This window comes from Mesoplodon bidens, assembly GCF_964165515.1.
Source record: "Mesoplodon bidens genome assembly, chromosome: 18".
Lineage (NCBI taxonomy): Eukaryota > Metazoa > Chordata > Mammalia > Artiodactyla > Ziphiidae > Mesoplodon > Mesoplodon bidens.
In genome coordinates, this window is record NC_138175.1 from 58,150,298 (window position 1) to 58,171,571 (window position 21,274).

A 21,274-nucleotide genomic window follows, 5' to 3' on the forward strand; every position below is an offset into this window, starting at 1 on the left:
TTTCCATAGCAGCATTATTTGTAGTAACAAAAAAGTGGGAAGCAATCGAAGTGTCCAAAAGCTGATGAATGGATAAAGTGTGGTCTATCCATAAGATGGAATATTATTCAACCATAAAAAGCAACAAACTAGGGCCTCCCTGGTGGCGCAGTGGTTGAGAGTCTGCCTGCCGATGCAGGGGATACGGGTTCGTGCCCCGGTCCGGGAGGATCCCACATGCTGCGGAGCGGCTGGGCCCGTGAGCCATGGCCGCTGAGCCTGCGCGTCCGGAGCCTGTGCTCCGCAACGGGAGAGGCCACAACAGTGAGAGGCCCGCGTACCGCAAAAAAAAAAAAAAAAGCAACAAACTATATATTAATACATGCTGCAAAGTGGATGAATCTTGAAAATATTATGCTAAATGAAAGAAACCAATCACAAAAGACCACATATAGTATGATTCTATTTATATTAAATGTCCAGAATAGGCAAACTACAGGAAGAGAAAGCAGATTAGTGGTTGGTAGAGCTGGGGCGGTGGGGAAGAAATGGGGAATGACTGCTAAAACGTACACCATTTTCCTTTTTGGGTGATGAAAATGTTCTAGAATCGTGGTAAATGTTGTGCAACTCTGTAAATATACTGAAAACCAATGGTGTGTACACTTCCAGTGGGTGAACTATATGGCATGTTAATTATATCTTGATAAAGCTGTTATACCAAAAAAAAAAGGCAGGAAAGAAAGCTAAGGGTGTTTTGGTGGGTGTTTCTCTGCAGGCTGAGAAATTGTGCCTTGACCTCTGAATGCTGTCAGGATATGGCTTCTGCTCTTGATAAAAATAAAACCCTGAGAAGTCTGGACCTTGGTTTTAATAGCCTGAAGGACGACGGGGTTATCCTGCTCTGTCAGGCCCTGATGAATCCTGACTCGGGCCTACAGATTCTTGAGTAAGTTGTCCCTGTTTCCTTCTTTGAGACCAAGTGTCTGTAAAATTCTCTTGGGGTAGAATGTGGGAATGTGTTTTGCACTTCTGGGGTGTTCCCCCCATTTGGTTGGAGGACTTGGAAACTTCAGAGCAGTGATTCTCAAAGTACAGTCCTCAGACTAGGAACCTCTTCATCAGGGAAGTTGTTAGAAAGGCAAATTCTTTCATCCTTTGTCTCTCTGTGTCTGGTTTATGTCACTGAGCATAATGCCCTCAAGGTCCACCCATGTTGTCACAAACAGAATTTCATTCTTTTTACTGGCTGAGTAGTATTCCATTGTATATCACATTGTATATCACATTCCATTGTATATATCACATCTTTATCCATTCATCTGTCGATGGGAATTGAGGTTGCTTCTGTGTCTTGGCTATTGTGAATAGTGCTGCTATGAACATGAGGGTGCAGGTATCTCTTCCATATCCTTGTTTCGATTCCTTTGGGTCCATAACCAGAAGTGGGGTTGCTAGATCTTGTGGTGTCCTGAGGGTGGGGACCCCCCCAGTCTATGCTTCACAATCACCTCCCATGATTCCCGTGAATGCTAGAGTTTAAGGACCATTGTTAAATTTTTCCATTCAATGAAAGATAAAGAAGAACTTGTTAATTTTAGACTAATACCTTAGATGGCGAGTCTTCCAAAATCAATGTTTATGCTTAGGGAATCTTTTTTTGTATGTATTTTTTCCTTCTCCTAAAGGTCTCTATGCTAACATGCATACTAGCCAAGTGATTTGAAAGAATTCATCCTATTTTTAATTGTTTTAGTGGTTACCCTAAATATTTAGAAAAGATTTACAGACATCTCTGATGACAAAGGTTGAAATTTTTTTTGAGTTATTTTTTATATTTTTATTGGCGTATAGTTGATTAACAATGTTGTGTTAGTTTCAGATGTACAGCAAAGTGATTCAGTTATACATGTACAACTATTTTTTGCCTCTTTCCTACCTGCATTTTCTTTTTCTTTTTTTTTTAAATTTCTTTTTTTATTAATTAATTAATTTATTTTTGGCTGTGTTGGGTCTTTGCTGCTGCACGCAGGCTCTCTCTAGCTGTGGCGAGTGGGGGCCACTCTTCGCTGCGGTGTGCGGGCTTCTCATTGTGGTGGCTTCTCTTGTTGCGGAGCACTGACTCTAGGCATGCAGGCTTCAGCAGTCATGGCTCGCGGGCTCCAGAGCGCAGGCTCAGTAGTTGTGGCTCATGGGCTTAGTTGCTCTGCAGCACGCGGGATCCTCCCGGACCAGGGCCCGAACCCATGTCCCCTGCATTGGCAGGCGGACTCCCAACCACTGCGCCGTCAGGGAAGCCCACTACCTGCATTTTCTGTTCACTATTGGTATGATCTGGGTTCTAAGTCTAGATCACTTTTTTCACTCAGAAATGTTAGCTTTTATTTTTTATTGAAGTATAGTTGATTTATAATATTATATTAGTTTTAGGTATATAGCATAGTGATTCTGTATTTTTATAGATTATACCCCCATTAAACATTATTATAAGATAATGGTTACAATTCCCTATGCTGTACAATATATTCTTGTTGCTTATCTATTTTATACATACTAGTTTGTATCTCTTAATTCTGTACACCTAATTTGTCCCTCCCCTCTTCCCTCTCCCCTTTGGTAACCACCAGTTTGTTTTCTATGTCTCTGAGGCCGCTTCTGATCTCGGAGAGGCGGCAGTGAGCGGTGGCGTGAAGCAACATCTTAATTCCCTGCCCAGGAATTGAACCTGGGAAGCCTGGATGAAAACCAGGAATCCCAGCCACCACACCCACTGGCTCTTGCCCCCAGTGAAAAATGCATTTCTCACGGAGCAAAAAAGAAACCTGTAAAACAGGTACAAAGTTTATTATTAGAGACATAGCACAACAACAAGTGGGAGAGCGCACAGAGAAACAGTTTGCTTAGTTGAGATAGAAGCCGGTCAGAGACGCACACCCAGAGAGAAAGGGTGTGGGGTGTGGGCATCCCCCCTAATGAGGAGGAGCCCCATAAAGAGGCGGTTAAGTCATTCATATATGGCAGTTCTTCCGGGCCTTTGTTTACCTTTGGCCAGTTATCTGATTTCTTTTTCCACACCTGACCTTCCCGAGGACCCTCCCCAACTTGCCTGTGCAACTTTTTTCCAAGATGGATTTCAGCCCAGAGGCCTATGGGATGGCCTTAGCATCACATGTTATGAGGTGGTGCCCCTCCTTTTTGACCCCCAAGGAGCCTTTCTGCACATGTGCAATGTCTCCCTTGCCCCAAGGATGGGAAATACATAACCTCTTGATCTTTTTTTTTTTTTTTGCGGTATGTGGGCCTCTCACTGTTGTGGCCTCTCCCGTTGCGGAGCACAGGCTCCGGATGCGCAGGCTCAACAGCCATGGCTCACGGGCCCAGCCGCTCAGCGGCATGCGGGATCTTCCCGGACCGGGGCACGAACCCGTGTCCCCTGCATCGGCAGGCGGACTCCCAACCACTGTGCCACCAGGGAAGCCCAACCTCTTGATCTTTTAACAGGGTTTGTCCCACTCTGTCCAGTGTCTGGTTATTTACCCTATTTCTGTTACTGGTTTTTACATCATGGTGCAGATCTCGAAATATAGACAGGAATCCGGTCATAACTATGTAGTCCTGGAGTCCGTTTGTCTCTTGCTTCAGGAAATGTAAACAGGGAGCTGGTAATGAACGTCTGGCCTGGAGCCCATCTTCTTCTCACCCCAGGAAGTGTAAACAGGAGGCCAGTTGTAACTGTCTAGCCTGGAGCCCATCTATCTCCTGCCTCACTTTTATTTTGTATATATACTCATTTGTGTTCTTTTTAATATTGCACATGTAAGTGATATCACAGAAGTCTAGAGCATTTAAATCACATTATGTTACATCCTTAATTTCTAGGATTAGTCCTGATAATGGATTTCATTTTTGTTGATAATTACTCGAAGGGAGTTCTGGAGGTCACAATTCTTTTACTCCAGAAGGTTAGTCTTGTTTTGGGTTTTTTTAATTATTTATTTATTTATTTTTGGCTGTGTTGGGTCTTCATTGCTGCTTGCGGGCTTTCTCTAGTTACGGCGACCAGTGGCTACTCTTTGTTGCAGTGTGCAGGCTTCTCATTGTGGTGGCTTCTCTTGTTGCAGAGCACGGGCTCTAGGCGAGCAGGCTCCATAGTAGTGGCAGATAAGCTTAGTTGCTCTGCGGCACGTGGGATCTTCCCTGACCAGGGATCAAACCCCTGTCCCCTAAATTGGCAGGTGGATTCTTAACCACTGTGCCACCAGGGAAGTCCTACTACTATATTTAAAATAATCAACAAGGACTTACTGTATAGCACAGAGAAATCTGCTTAATATTCTGTAATAACCTAAATGGGAAAAGAATTTGAAAAAGAATAGATACATGTATATGTACAACTGAATCCCTTTGCTGTATGTCTGAAACTAACACAACATTGTTAATCAACTATACTCCAAAATAAAATAACATTTTTAAAAAGAAAAATAAGCTACTTGGAATGAAATGACTCATTCCGGTCAGAGTGTGATTTCCAGGCTGTGAGCAGCTAGGCTGGCTGAGCTCTCAGGTGAGGGATGTGGTGACTTTTCTGCTGCCTGTTTCTCTCCCACAGGCTGGAAAAGTGCCTGTTCACCTCCGTCTGCTGCCGGGCCATGGCTTCTGTGCTTCTCAACAACCAAACTCTGAGATACCTGGACTTGAGCAAGAACGACATCAGGTTTGGGGGCATCCTCCACCTGCGTGAGGCCGTCAGGAAGAGGAAGTGGGGATCTGAGGTCTCTCTGTAAGTATTTTCTGGGTTCCCTGTGCAGGATGCATAGCCCTAGGAAAGCCCCTCATCAGCAGTGAGATTCTGGACCCCAAATGCCGTCGGCAGATGTTGCTAAAGACCTTTGTTCCTTTCCTGGGGATTTTTTTAAAAATAAATTTATTTATTTTATTTATTTATTTTTGGCTGCGTTGGGTCTTCGTTCCTGTGCACAGGCTTTCTTTAGTTGCGTCAAGTGGGGGCTACTCTTCGTTGCGGTGCATGGGCTTCTCATTGCAGTGGCTTCTCTTGTTGCAAAGCATGGGCTCTAGGCGTGTGGGCTTCGGTAGTTGTGGCTCGCGGGCTCTAGAGCGCAAGCTCAGTAGTTGTGGTGCACAGGTTTAGTTGCTCGACGGCATGTGGGATCTTCCCGGACCAGGGCTCGAACCTGTGTCCCCTGCATTGGCAAGTGGATTCTTAACCACTGCGCCACCAGGGAAGTCCTCCTGGGGATTTATAGTTTCCTTCATGTGGCTGACAAGCCACAACTCCTGTGTGTGAAATGAGAAAATAAACCTGGATTCTACTGTCTGCTCTTTTGTTTTTTGCATTTTAAAAATATTTATTTGTTTGTTTTTTACAGTAGGTCCTTGTTGGTTACCTATTTTAAGTATAGTGTATACATATCAATCCCAAACTCCCAATCTACCCCTCCCTTCCACTCTTCCCCCGGCCCCAGTAACCATAAGTTCATTCTCTAAGTCTGTGAGTCTGTTTCTGTTTTGTAAATCAGTTCATTTGTGTCATTTTTTTTAGATTCCGCATATAAGCAATATTATATGGTATTTGTCTTTCTCTGTCTGACTTACTTCACTCAGTATGATAATCTCCAGGTCCATGCATGTTGCTGCAAATTGCATTATTTCGTTCTATTTTATGTCTGAGTAATTAATATTCCATTGTGTATATGTAGCACATCTTCTTTACCCATTCCTCTGTTGATGGACATTTAAGTTGCTTCATGTCTTGGCTATCATAAACAGTGCTACAGTGAACAGTGGGGGCCATGTATTCTTTCGGGTTATGGTTTTCTGTGGATATATGCCCAGGAATGGGATTGCTGGATCATATGGTAGCTCTACTTTTAGTTTCTTAAGGAAACTCCACACTGTTCTCCATAGTGGCTGTACCAATTTACATTCCCACCAACAGTGCAAGAGGGTTCCTTTTTCTCCACACCCTCTCCAGCATTTATTGTTTCTAGATTTTTTGATGATGGCCATTCTGACTGGTATGAGGTGGTAGCTCATTGCAGTTTTTAAAAAATTTTTAGTTATTTATTTTTGGCTATGCCTCACAGCTTGTGGGATCTTAGCTCCCCGACCAGGGATCGAATCCGCACCCCCTGCATTGGAAGTGCAGAGTCTTAACCACTGGACCGCCAGGGAGGTCCCCTCATTGTAGTTTTGATTCGCATTTCTCTAATAATTAGCGATGTTGAGCATCTTTTCATGTGCCTCTTGGCCAACTGTAAAAAAAAAAAAGTAAAAACGTAGCCATCTGCTCTTAAACTGTTTGTTTCTTCATCTTGTCTCCTGTCTTAAACAAATGAATGTGTTATCATCACTTACCAGATCTGCAGCTGTGAAGGGCTTCGTGGATCTTTGTTTCTCCATCTGTAATTTTGGGTTGGCATCCTCCTGCAGGAGATACTATGAGGATTGGAAGAAAGTGCATCTATAAGGCACTAAGTTCAGTGCCTGAGACCATCAGGATCTCAATTATCAATGGATTCTGGGTAAAGGTCATAGGAAACAGCTGGTGTATTCATTATCTATTGCCCTGGGACACATTATCTCAATGCTTAATAAGGCAACACACATTTGTTGTAAAATTTCTGAAGGTCAGAAATACGGGAGCAGTTTAACTGGATGGTTCTACTCAGGCTCTTTTAAGAGCTGAGTTAAGGTGTTGACTGGAGGGTGATGAGGCTGGAGGACCAACCTCCAAGCTCACCCACGTGGCTGTTGGCAGGAGGCCTCAGTTGCTCTCTGCAAGGCTGCTCCTAACGTTGCAGCTAGCTCCCTCCTGAACAAGTGATGGGAGAGGGAGGAAGGGGGCAGAGGGGGCAAAAGTGCCCAAAACAGAGCCACAGTCTTTTATTACTGAATCTTGAAAGACCCATCCCTTCTGCTTTATTCTAATGGTCACACAGACCCACTGTAACCCAGTGAGAGAGGGGGCTACATGATAGTGTGAATAACAGGAAGAAGAATCTTTGGGACCACTTGGAGGCACCGGCCACACCTTGTAATTGGTGGATCCAAGGCACCTGGGCTTCACCCCTGAGCTCTTGAGAGCTGCACCATTGATCTTGAGCTTGTTGACTAGAAAAATATATTCACAGGGCTTCCCTGGTGGCGCAGTGGTTGAGAGTCCGCCTGCCGATGCAGGAGACACGGGTTCGTGCCCCGGTCCGGGAAGATCCCCTATGCCGCAGAGCAGCTGGGCCTGTGAGCCATGGCTGCTGAGCCTGCGTGTCCAGAGCCTGTGCTCTGCGACAGGAGAGGCCACAGCAGTGAGAGGCCCACGTACTGTTAAAAATATATATATATATTTTTTCACAACCTATAAGTTGAGAGGTAGGTTTTTTAGGAATTAGTAGGAATTTTTAGGACTTCAAGCCCAGGAGTCAGAGTCTCAAGTAACCCTGAGAAAACTGCTCTGAGGAGGTGACGGGGGAGCTAGGATACCCAGGAGTTTTGCAACAAAGGGCAGGTGGTAGGAACAAAAGGTTACTGTTAATAAAAGAAAAGCAGACATCTCGAGTTAAGGCATTTAGCACTTTTCTGTGTATGGGAAGATGCAAGAGTCTGGGCTCACTGAAATCATTCCTTTGATATGTATCTCAGCTACTTGGGGCCAGTATCCTGTGTTTTCTCATCCTGAGTTCCCTCAGGGCTCACCGTGGGGCGTGGCTGCAGTCTGATGGCTGCTAGATGGCAGGTATTCGTTTCCTTCCTGAGTTCCCTCGGTGCTCACCAGCTCACCACTGGGTTGCAATCACTGATGACTGTGACATCCTTTGTTTACTGATACGGCAGGCAATATTCCATTTACAGTAAGTCCCCTACATACGAGCCTTCAAGTTGCGAGCTTTCAGAGATGTGAACGTGCTTTCACATATCCAATCCCGTAAGTTAGTTCACCTGTCTGGCATACATTGTCTCGTGCGTGCATCCTCTACTGGTTGTGCATCTTGCCCTCCACCTCCTACGGCTGAGGATCCTTCAGCTCTGCCATCTCCCACCTCCTCTCCCTCCTCCAGTCGGTAACTCTTCTTGCCTGTTCACTCAATGCCAGCCCCTGGATGCCAGCTGTTATACTGTACTACTGTACTTTTCAAGGTACTGTTCTGTAAGATTAAAAATGTTTTCTTGGGCTTCCCTGGTGGCGCAGTGGTCGAGAGTCCACCTGCCGATGCAGGGGACACGGGTTCGTGCCCCTGTCTGGGAAGATCCCACATGCCGCGGAGCGGCTGAGCCCGTGAGCCATGGCCGCTGAGCCTGCGCGTCCGGAGCCTGTGCTCCGCAACGGGAGAGGCCACAACAGTGAGAGGCCCATGTACCGCAAAAAAAAAATAAAAAAAGTTTTCTTTGCTTTTATGTATTATTTGCGTGAAAAGTATTATAAACCTATTACAGTACAGTACTATATAGCTGATTGTGTTAGTTGGGTACCTAGGCTAACTTTGTTGGACTTATGAACAAATTGGACTTACAAACGTGCTCTCAGAATGGAATGTGTTCTTATGTAGGGGACTTACTATATCAATCTCATGGGTGGTAAATTTCTGTCCTAGAGGTTTTACATATTTTCCAGCACTGCAAAAGAAAACTGAGCATAGGAGAACCAAACCTGATTCTTATCCTTCTCAGGGAGAAGAAACCGAGTGATGGAGTGGATATGATGAGAAGACTGGAGGGCCCAGTGGTGAACAATGAAATCCTGAAGATAGTTCAGGACTGGAAAGATGAGTGCTGTGATAAGGCAGCGTGGACGAATTGATCTGGTGACGCCCTGGATAATTTTTTCCTGATGAAAAATTGGGCAATGGTTTCCTATTCTGCAGGCCATTCTGAGTCTACAATGGATCAGTTAGTTCTGGGAAATGGTGTAACGCGTGACCTCCAAATAGCTCTCTCGGAGATCCTGAAGGTCACATGTCAGACATAGATTAGTCATGGAATTGGGGGCACCACGGTAAGGAGCATTCCAGCTCACTTCTACTCCTGGCTTCTGGAAGTCATTGAATATGTCATGTTAACATTGTCTCTGGGATATATCTGACTCACCTACTGGAGTATTGTGAGAATTGAATTAAAAATGTGCGTGAATGCAATTCAAGAACTTGTCAAGTGTTGTTTATTTACAAATAGACTTGTACATCAACTGTTATGAAGGAAAACATCTTGCCTCGAAAGAGGGTCCACTACTGTATAGCACAGGGAACTCTGCTCAATGTTACGTGGCAGCTTGGATGGGAGGAGACTTTGGGGGAGAATGGATACGTGTATATGTATGGCTGAGTCCCTTTGCTGTGCACCTGAAACTATCACAACGTTGTTAATCGGCTATACTCCAATCCAATACAAAATAAAAAGGTTTTAAAATAATAATAAAAAAATAGGAAAAAAACAGGGTCCAGAGAAAATTTCTGAGGGAGATAATATAACAAGTGATGGAACAGGGAAATCACCTCATGTTTAAGGAACTCTTTTTTAAAAAGTGAAGTGTGGGACTTCCCTGGTGGCACAGTGGTTGGGAATCTGCCTGCCAATGCAGGGGACACGGGTTCGAGCCCTGCTCCGGGAAGATCCCACGTGCCGCGGAGCAACTGAGCCCGTGTGCCACAACTACTGAGCCTTTGATCTAGAGCCCGCAGAACCACAACTACTGAGCCCGTGTGCCACAACTACTGAAGCCTGCGCACCTAGAGCCCATGCTCCACAACAAGAGAAGCCACCACAATTAGAAGCCTGCGCACTGCAACGAAGAGTAGCCCCAGGTCTCTGCAACTAGAGGAAGCCTGCGTACAGCAGTGAAGACCCCATGCAGCCAAAAATAAATAAATTAATTAAAAATAAATAAAATAAAATGTGAAGTATGACTCAACTTTTTTTTGAAGGAGTTTAGTCCATTAATAAACAAATTAAAGTGAATTTCTCTTGGAGGTGTACTCGGCTGAACCTGGACCCAGTTTGGAAGGTCTAGAGAGTGGTTTCCTGAATTCTGTCTCCCTAGTGACCATCACAGGACCTTGAGAAGCCTTAGAATGTACAGGTGGCCTCCTGTGCAACGTCATGGAATAGACTGCGCATCACAGGGCAGACTCTGCACTTTTCTTTTCTTTTGGCCGCACCGTGTGGCTTGTGGGATTTATTTCCCCAACCAGGGACTGAACCCGGGCCCTCTGGACCAGCAGGGAATTCCCCAGACTGCAGTTTTTCAGGTCCTAGCTATCTAGCACAGGACTAAAGTAGTTAGGGCAGCATGTAGAACTCAAAGATCTAGAAAGCAGTCATACAAGTATTTTCTTTTGAAACAGTTCTCTTTTTCTACACAAAGTGATGACCGGGTATTACCTACGTTGGTTTCTCAACTCTCTAAAGGGGTTTTGTTGCAAAAGTCAGAGCAGTTGAGACCCTCAACCCCACCTCCAGTCCATTCTTCAGGGGTGGACAGAAATAAATGTCCATCCAAAGTCGGACTCTAAAGTGAAAATTTGCTTTAATTTGTTCTCCAGAGCCCAGAATTTCACACGTCATGCATTGCTAAAAGGATTCACAGTGACTGAGGTGAGGCTGCCCAAAATGCTTTGCCTGGGGTGGGCAGGCTCGGAGGTGGGCCATGTAAAGCCAGAGAACCCTCCCAACTGACACGTTCCCCAGAAGGACCTAGGAGACCCCCACTTTGCTAAAGCAAGGAGGGAATATGCCTTGAGATGAGCAAGGCTGAAAGTATGAACGAGGTTTCCCATCTTCGTGGCACAGTTTATTAACACAGAATCTTTAAAGATGCTGTAGCCTAGCTCCCAGCTCCAGACACCCTGACTTAATTGGAATGGGTGTGGCCTGAGTTTAAGGGATTTTAAAAGTTCTCCCAGGTGATTCCAACCTGCAGTGAAGTTTGGGAACCACTGAAGTAGGAGATATCATTACTGTGGTAAACATTTTGCAGTATATGTCTATGAAATCAACATGTTATACACCTTAAGCCTACACAGTGTTGATGATTCCCTCAATAAAGCTGGAAAAAAAAGAAAGAAATGCTCTGGGATGTAACCATTAATGTAGAGGCTCCAGGCACAAGGTAGCTGGTGTTGCTATTAACCGAGATGGGCACTTTTAAAAAATTTTTTATTTTTTACACAATTTTCAAAGGTTACTTTCCATTTACATTTATTACAAAATATTGGCTAAATTCCCCCATGCTGTACACTACATCCTTGTAGCCTGTCTTACACCCAATTGTTTGTACCTCCTACTCCCCCACCACTCTATTGCCCCTCCCCCTCCCCACTGGTAACCAGTGGCTTGTTTTCTATATCTGTGAGTCTGCTGCTTTTTTGTTATATTCACTAGTTTGTTGCATTTTTTTTAGATTCTGCATATAAGTGATAAAATACAGTATTTGTCTTTCTCTGTCTGACTTATTTCACTTAGCATAATGCCCTCCAAGTCCATTCATGTTGCTGCAAATGGCAAAATGTTGTTCTTTTTATGGCTGAGTAATATTCCATTGTATGTATATACCACATCTTCTTTATCCATTCCTCTGTTGGTGGACACTTAGGTTGCTTCCATATCTTGGTTATTGTGAATAGTGCTGCTATGACTGTTGAGGTGCAGGTATCTTATTGAATTAGAGTTTTTGTTTTTTTTCCAGATATATACCCAGGAGTGGACTTGTTGGGTCATATGGTAGTTTTATTTTTAGTTTCTTGAGAAACTTCCATACAGTTCTCCATAGTGACTGCACCAATTTCAGTGAACAAGGGTTCCCTTTCCTCCGCACCCTCTCCAGCATTTGTTATTTGTGGTCTTTCTGATGATGGCCATTTTGGCAGATGTGAGGGGATATCTCATTGCATTTTTAACTTGCATTTCCCTGGTGATTAGCAATGGTGAGCAGAGGGGCAGTTTAGAATGTTGGAAAAGATTCATTTGATAACAAACAGGTATATATATTATGAGTTCACAGGACTCCAGGTAAGAGAGTTTTATGGAGAAAGTCAATTGAACAAACAACAGCAGCATCATTAGAGAGTGGTCAGTAAATGCCAGGTCTGGTAAAATGAGGACACACACACACACACACACACACACACACATCATTGCTCTGGGACAACCAGGTGAGGGCTGTAGAGGTCCTGGGCACAGGTGTGCTAAGGGTGATGCAGCATCCTCACCTGTTAGGTGGGAAGGGGGCGGGGCATGCAGGTGCAGAAAGCAGCTGCTCCACATCTACGCTGGGTCTGGCCATTTAGAACCGTGGCAGCCAATGGACGGCAACAACGTCACCGGCCCAAGATTCCCCAAAGACCCGTCACCACGTGGTTGCTAGTTGGGATCTGGTCTTGGAGGCAAGGAGTGAACTTGGTGAGTAGTTTCTCCTGTCTTGTTCCTGGTACCTTTCTCTCCCTGTTTTTCTCCATTCCTGGTTGGAACTGTTCGTTGCGCCCTGCTCTGTGCTCCCTCTCTCTCCATTTAGACTAGTCAGAGCCCGGAGACCAAAGATACCCTTAGACTGAAGGAAGTGTCCCATTTCCCCGCTTTGCTGGAAAGGTCTACCCACAAAACACATCTGTTTGGGGTGTTTCGGTACAGCTCTCAATTCTTCCTAATCTCTAGGTCTAAAGTGCAGGACAGAATTGGGGTGCTCTGACTCAAGGGTCGAGACCAGCTGATGTCTGGTCCACATCTTACAAGACTCCTTTGTTAATTCTGCTAATAATACGTTCACTATGGCTTACAGCCATCAAAGTGCTATATGGTCCTGAGGGTGTTCTTTGTCAAGGGAGGAAACTGAGTTACAGGTGAGTTAAATGCGTTTTCCTGGGGTGCCAAGAGGTGACTCAATATTTGAAACGGGTCTAACTGATGTCAAGCCCTGTAGTCTTAACTGCTTCTGTGGAATCATTCAAGACACCTGTGCAGCAAGTGAACCTATCTACAAAACAGAAGCAAACTCACAGACTTGCGGTTGCTGAGGGGGAAGGGGAAGGGGTGGGTTGGGAGTTTGGGGTTAGCAGGTGCAAACTATTACATATAGAATGGATAAACAACAAGGTCCGACTGTATAGCTCAGGGAACTATATTCTACACCCTCGGACAAACCATAATGGGAAACAATATAAAAAAAGTATATATGAGTATAGCTGAGTCACTTTGCTGTACAGCAGAACTTAACACAACATTGTGAATCAACTATACTTCCCAAAAAATTTTTTTAAGATACCTGTGCAGAAAGGTGTTTCAGGAAAGAGTATAGATAAAGGATAGAGACAAACGCAGCTTTGGTGAGTCATTTGTTACCAGAAAATAGCTTTGACCACCAGTCTTTTTTTTTTTGGCTGTGTTGGGTCTTTGTTGCTATGTGTGCACGGGCTTTCTCTAGTTGTGGTGAGCAGGGGCTACTCTTTGTTGAGGTTCGCGGGTTTCTCACTGCAGTAGTTTCTCTTGTTACAGAGCACGGGGCTTCAGTAGTTGTAGCACACGGGCTTAGCTGCTCCGAGGCATGTGGGATCTTCCCGGACCAGGGCTTGAACCCATGTTCCCTGCATTGGCAGGCAGATTCTTAATCACTGCGCCACCAGGGAAGTCCCTGACCACCAGTCTTAACTTACATCCCTACAACTTACAGTCCTGCTTCTTTGGAATAATGTCTTTGCCTTCTCACCAATCCTGCCTCGATTTTACAGGAGAAGGTGTCTGTCAGCCTATCCCATGTTAATCTTTCCACCTGGGCTCTCCTCCCATCAACTCACTTGTCTTTTGTGTTTGATGTATCAGTTCCCAGTCTGAGATGTATTGGAAGAGGCGGAGCGTTAGAATCAGATGCACAGGACAATGCTCTTTCCTAAAAGAGAGCAAGCTCTTCCACTTTACAGAACTTTACAGAACCTCTGATTTCAACTCTGTAAAGTGAGGACAATAATAATTTTATTATTATAGTAATAATACAGTAATCGTTATATATTGATACTGTTTACAGAAAGTTTATATGAGATGCTGCAAATCTCTTAAGAAGGGATTTAGAAAAGTACTCATTTAATTTTTTTCTTTGCTTCTTCCACTTTATTTCCTCTTAGCTCTGAGCATATAAACTTTCTCAATCATCTCATGGGAATTCCCTGGAGGTCCAGTGGTTAAGACTCAGCGCTTTCACAGTGGGGGCCTGGGTTCAATCCCTGGTCAAGGAAGTAAGATCCTGAAAGCTATCATCTCGTCCTAAAAATAACCTTCCCTAAACCAGGCTGATTTCTTTTTAACTACCCCTGAAGGTTTTGTGATTCTTTTCTTGCCCCTCTAATCCCTCTGGTGGATTTCTGCAGCAGTGAGGCAGATGTTTAATTTGAATTGTGGATACATACGCCTTTGTGTGGCAAGCTGAAATGCATTCTCTTTTAAATAAGCCTCCCTTGTTAATTTAGTCACTTAACCAGATAGTTGGGAGATTTTTGTTTTGTTTTATGTTTTCAATCTCCATGTATCAAGGTAGTTTTACATTAGAGGGAAATATATAATTAGGAAATTTTCATTTAATTTTTTAAAATTTATTTTATCAAAGTAGAGTTGACTTACAAGGTTGTGTTAATTTCTGCTGTATGGCAAAGTGACTCAGTTATACACATATATTCTTTTTCATTTTCTTTTCCATTATGGTTTATCACAGGATATTGACTATAGTTCCCTGTGCTATATAGTAGGACCTTGTTGTTTATCCATCCTATATATACTAGTTTATATCTGCTAATCCCAAACTCCCAATCCTTCCCTCCCCCTTGGCAAGCACAAGTCTGTTCTCTATATAATTTTCATTTAATTGTAACCTAGGAAATCTTAGTTGTTCTGTGGTTAGGATGCAACCTTTTTAATGCGTCCTTAGAAATAAGTATTCTCACTTTTTCTGCCAATAGGGTCAATATTTTTCCTAAATATTATATAGGAATGTTCACAGAAGCTTATGTTCTTTTGAGGGTTCTGTTTTGAGTAATCCAGCACATAAACTTTGTCTCTCGATCATCGGTAATGTTCATCTTTTTTTTTCTTTCATAGTTGCGGTTTTGTTTGTTTGTTTGTTTGTTTGGCGGTGCCGTGGGGGATCATTGTTCCCCCGACCAGGGATCGAGCCCGCGTTGCCTGCACTGGGAACGCACAGTCTTAACCACTGGACGGCCAGGGAAGTCCCTCAATTGTGTTAGTAAAATGCATTTATTTCTATTAGCTTCTACAAACATGATTTTTAATGGGTGATACCTTTTAGTATTTTGAAAAAGCAAACAGTATGGGAAAATATGAAGTAAAAATGTGTCCTTTCTTAGGCCCGTTAGTTCACCACCACCCACCTTGATCCATTTTATGCTCATCCCCCAAAGATGGTGTGTATACAGGGGGTGAGTGTTGTATTAAATGTCTTAGAGGCTGAGGCACCAACCTATGATTACTGAGCATTTTTAAGGATGCAGACTGCAAGGATTCCTGAATTAACCCACATGTTATTGATCAACCCTTAAATGACCTTCAGTCTTGCTATTGTGAACAAAACTATCTAATAATAATTACATTTAAATGCATTATTTACAGAGATCATTCAGTAGTGAAAGAGGAGATTTGCCAGATTTAAGAATTATTCCTGGAGGGACTTCCCTAGTTGTCCAGTGGTTAGGGCTCCGTGATTCCACTGCAGGGGGTATGGGTTTGATCCCTGGTCGGGGAACTAAGATCCCTCTTGCCTCTTAGTGTGGCCAAAAAATTTTTAAAAAAGAATTATGCCTGGAGCATTCCTAACAAGTACAAAATATTTATGTTGTCACAGACCAGCCTTCTAACTAAGAGAAGAAATGTCTGGCACAGGTCATGACTGTACACTATAGATACCCGTAAAACAAGTTGATTTAGTGATTGGAGGTTATCAAATCTGCTCCGATGGCTAATGATGTTGAGCATCTTGTCATGTGCTTATTAGTCATCAGTGTATCTTCTTTGGGGGAATTGTCTATTCAGATCCTTTGCTTGTTGTTAGTTGAGTTATTTATCCTTTTATTAGGGGTTTTGTTACAGGGAAGAGCCAAATCTGCCTACGTGTTGGATCTGTTTCTTTTACTTTAACCTTTGCTTCCCGTTGCTTTTGTTCACTAAAAGGATACTGTCTATACTTAATGGCCTGCCTCTGGGAACCCTGTCCCTCTGCCTGAAGGTTAAACCAGAGTGCCTTTGTTCAGGGAAACATCCGGACCCTGTTCCACCTGTGGATGGCTGCAAGAAAGAAGAAATTAACACATCCCCTCCCGGAGGCGGGCCATTCCAGGAGATATTTGCAAATCTTAAGGCCTTTTTTACTTTACTTCCTCATCTCCTCCCCCCTCTCTGTTCTGTAAAAGAAGCTGGCCTCCAAACCCTGATAAGATGGTTATTTTGAGACACTAGGCCGTCATCTTCTCCGGCTTTCCCAATAAAGTTGTATTCCCTGCCTCAACACCTCGTCTCCAATTTACTGGCCTGTCGTGTAGCAAGCAGAGCGAGCTTGGACTTGAGAGCAGTTTTATATTTTCTAGATACAAGTTCCAGGTCAGATATTTATCAGTATACTTTTTTTTTTAAAGTAGTACCTTCCTTCATCTACCTTTAAATTTATTTATTTTATTTATTTTTGGCTGTGTTGGGTCTTCGTTGCTGCGCGTGGGCCCTCTCTAATTGCGGCGAGCAGGGGCTACTCTTCGTTGCGGTGCATGGGCTTCTCATTGCGGTGGCTTCTCTTGTTGCGGAGCACGGGCTCTAGGCGTGCGGGTTTCAGTAGTTGCAGCACGCGGGCTCAGTAGTTGTGGCTCGCTGGCTCTAGAGCGCAGGCTCAGTAGTTGTGGCACACGGGCTCAGCTGCTCCGCGGCATGTGGGATCTTCCCGGACCAGGGCTTGAACCCGTGTCCTCTGCATTAGCAGGTGGATTCTTAACCACTGCGCCACCAGGGAAACCCTATCAGTATACTTTTATACCAAAAATCTTTACTGTGTTTGTATAACTGAATGTTATGTTAACAGGCACAACCGGAATCAACTGCTCTAAAAACTGTGACTGATTTTCAGCAAGTGGTGGGAACCTATTTGCCAATTCCCTTGAGTCTAGCCTGTTAGCCAAGATCATTCACTGGCAGGTGTTTTTCAGTCTTGCTCTGTGCCAGATGCTATTTCAGGAACTAGGGATACAGGCAGTAAAATATCCCAGAGCTTATATTCTGGTAAAAAGATAGATACGGTGTCAAGTAATTATAAGTCTATGAAGAATTGTTACCTGTTAGTTGGGCTTTTCTCAGTATCTTTCACAAAAGGAATAGAGAATGTCATTCCATCTGGTGAGTCAATTGAGGCTGGTTGTACAAACTTGAGAATTTGATACAAGGTTCTCTTTTGAATCGTGTCACTTTTCCAACAGGTCCCATTTGCTTCGTTTACCAAAGAATCTACTTCTCCATCAAAACCTGAGCTCTCAGCCTTGCGTTAAGATGGGAGAAGCCAAATTATCCTCCTTTTCCAACTATGGACTGCAATGGTGTTTCAAGCAGCTACACAAAGAAGAGTTTCAGATATTTAAGGCATTACTAAAGGAAAGCGCTTTGGAACTGGCAACCTGCTCTTTTCCTCTGGTTGAAGTGGATAATGCCGATTCGGAACAGCTCACCTCCCTCTTGCATGAGCATTATAAAGAATCTTTTGCCTGGAAGATATCCATTGACATCTTTGAAAAGATGAGCCTGTCGGCGCTCTCAGAGATGGCCAGGGATGAGATGAAAAGTGAGTAAGACAGATTTGGGGCAGATCTAGGGGTAGGAGAAAAGGGAGGTGACCTCAAGTTCCCATGGGAATGGGAAAGGTATCCTTGTTCTCTCAGGGGGTCCACCTCTACAGCGTGAGTCTGAACTAGGAGAGCTCACTCACTCATTGGTCAACCTCCCTGGCTGGAAGCTATAGAGTCATCTCCAGCCTGTGAAACAATGAAGGAGAAGACATCGGTAGATAAACCCTCTATCTGGAGAGAATGTGGTCAAAGTTAGTAGATGGGATTTGTAGTCAGAAGTGCGTAGCTCTGGTGCCACCACAAGTATGACTTCTGGCAAATTTTGTCCTCCTCTGACCCTTGGATTCCACATCTGGGAACAGTAACTGTGATGCTTATCTGTGCTGTTGCAAAGGTTCCATAAGATAATGTATAGAAAGTGGTTAACAAAGCTTCACTCATTTTTTTAGAACACTTATGGCTGTACAATGGACATCTCCCTTATTTCTTGCCCCAGACTGAGGGACTAAGGTTCAAGGAACTTCTCTAAGGACTGACCTTCCTCAGAATGTTGGTACCCATATTATAGCAACGTACTTAGATCAAATTGTGTAGTTATCTTAAGGTATTTAGGAGAAAGTTAGTAGAAAAAAATAATAGCTCTCCTTCATCAGGAGGAATTGTCTCCTCAACTGTGGACAAAAACTTAACGAAGAGCCCCAAGTGTAAGCAATCAGATTGGCCCTAAAGACTTACAGGTATTACATGCCTATATGTAGCTCATCAGCTGTAGCTGCAAAGGACTTGAACAGAAGCTATTCCTTTGGAGCCTCAAAAAAGCCCTGGGTTGAAAACATATTAGTATTATTCACAGGAAATAAGGGTTATAAAATTAAAATAATAGTTGGTATTTACCAATCAGTACCCCAGTCTAAATACCATGTTGAAGCTGTCATGTGCCCTGCTATTGATTTTCAAACTCACCCAAAAAATAGGTTCCCCATGACAGAAGCTAAAATAGAGATTCTACCAAGTTACACAAGTTGACCAAGTTCTTGACCTAATATGTGACAAAAATTACTTAACATTCATTTTGCGTATCTTTAAATTCTCATGTGTCATGTGCCAGAGATTTATAGCTTGCAATGCAATAGGGAAGAGGGATAAATAGGCAATTTTTAAATGGATGGTGTAGAAAAATATGTGAAGACTAGAATCACTTCCTAGAGGAAGTAAGGTTTAGGCTGAGACAAAAATGAAGAAAAGGAATTAACTGAGCTAATTGGGTAGAGAAGAACATTCTGAGCAAAAGAGAGCAACATTATGAACTCTTTAACAAAGAAAGAGGTTGGATAGACCATGAAGCATTGGAGAGAATATGGCAGGAGATGAAGATAAAAAGGTGGTCTAGGGGCTTCCCTGGTGGCGCAGTGGTTGAGACTCCACCTGCCGATGCAGGGGATGCGGGTTCGTTCCCCGGTCCGGGAAAATCCCACATGCTACGGAGTGGCTAGGCCCGTGAGCCATGGCCGCTGAGCCTGTGCTCCACAACGGGAGAGGCCACAGTGGTGAGAGGCCCGCGTACCGCAAAAAAAAAAAAAGGATGGTCTAGAAGTCAGACAGCATCTTGAAAATAATTTTAATAGCAAAGCATAAGCAATTAAATAGTTTTAAAGGAGTAGGGGTAGAAATAATCAAACTGGCATTTCAACATTGTTGCTGAAGTCATGAGTGGTCTGGAAAGAGTCATGAGTAGATGCAGGGAGAACAGTTAGGGGTCCATTCTAGCATCCCATGAGAGAAATAAAGGCAGCTTGGACTAGGGTGATGATGGCAGTTAAAGAAAAAGTAGAAATGGAATTGGAAGATATTTTGGAAGCAGACACAACAGTTTTTGAGGACTAAATGCAGAGGGAGAATATGGTATCAAGCATGGTACCCAAGTTTCTGGCATGAGTGACGGGGTGGATGGGGTTCCATTGCCTCATCCCAGGAAATACTGGGAGAGCTGTTTTGCAGCAAGTAGATGGGGGAGGGAGAGGGGGAGGGAGGATTGGTCAATGTTAGAGCTTATGAGTTGAAGGTACCTCTATTTGGAGAACTCACAGGCATCTGAGTAGTAAACTAACTATTCTGACGGTTGAGAGAGGTGTTTAAGATGACTCTTGATGATTAACTCTTCTTTTGTTAAATTTATTGATTCATTTATTTATTTTGGCTGCCTTGGGTTTTCATTGCTGCATGCGGGCTTTCTCTAGTTTCAGCGAGTGGAGGCTATTCTTAGTTGTGGTGTGCGGGCTTCTCATCACAGTGGCTTCTCTTGTTGCAGAGCATGGGCTCTAGGCCCGTGGGCTTCAGTAGTTGTGGCACATGGGCTCAGTAGTTGTGGCTCACGGGCTCTAGAGCGCAGGCTCAGTAGTTGTGGCACATGGGTTTAGTTGCTCCGCGGCATGTGGGATTTTCCTGGACCAGGGCTCAAACCCGTGTCCCTGCATTGGCAGGCGGATTCTTAACCACTGAGCCACCAGGGAAGCCCTTGACAATTAACTCTTAATAACCATAATATACTGTCTTATTATATGACCTACCCAGGATCATACAGCAAAAATGGGACTGAAATGTACATTTATGTGCTCAAAATCAGACACTCTTTACTATAAATCTCTGCTGCTTCACCGTGCTGGTGGTATTTGAGGGTCTGTCTCCATTTTCCTCATTTCAGACTAGTCATGGAATAAACTGTGAGATCCTGAGCCTAGTCTTCATTGCCCTCAGTAATTTGGGCAGAGGATGTGCTCATCCCTGATTTGGGGAATTGCCATGACTTTATTGAGACATTATCTCGTCTACTCTCTATTGCAGAATATTTACTGGCTGAAATACCAGAACATTCTACACCAACAAAGATGGACCAAGGTCCAAGCATGGACGAAGTACCAAGTTAGTGGGGCAGAGGGGAGTGGAAAATGGATGTGTATGAATGATGCTGCTATTAACATTTATGTATAAGGAAATTATCACAGAAAACTATTTATTGAGATCTAAGATAGTAATATCTCAGTAAGATATGGGGTAGATATATCTAGTAGAATTTGGTGTTGAGGGTTTCAGAAAAACAGAGGTTCAGGAATTGCTCCCACCTTTCTGTTTAGACAACCTAGTGGATGGTGATGTTGAAAGTCAATGATTTTTTTCAAAAATATTTATTGATTGATTGATTGATTTGGCTGCACAGGATCTTAGTTGCGGCACACGGGATCTTCGTTGCCACATTCAGGATCTTAGTTGCAGCATGTGAACTCTTAGTTGTGGCATGGCATGTGGGATCTTAGTTCCCAGACCAGGGATTGAACCTGGGCCCCCTGCATTTGGGAGCGTGGAGTCTCAGCCACTGGACCACCAGGGAAGTCCCAAAAGTCAATGAAGTAAATTTCAAACTCTGAAATCATTTCAAGCTGGGCTTTTATTCCATCTGTACAACATAACTTATGTTAGCA

The 21,274-nt window shown here is 43.7% G+C and overlaps 1 protein-coding gene across 1 annotated transcript in view; it reads left to right on the forward strand.

The window, feature by feature from the left end:
* Positions 1–17,505: 17,505 nt before the first annotated feature.
* NLRP5 (NLR family pyrin domain containing 5) overlaps positions 17,506–21,274 on the forward strand; it is a gene marked incomplete at its 5' end in the record, with an annotated part of 29,650 nt that continues 25,881 nt past the window's right edge. Inside the window, one exon of the mRNA XM_081216096.1 lies at positions 17,506–17,794. Coding sequence (XP_081072222.1) covers positions 17,506–17,794 — 289 coding nt within the window. The remainder of the gene's footprint in view (positions 17,795–21,274) is intronic.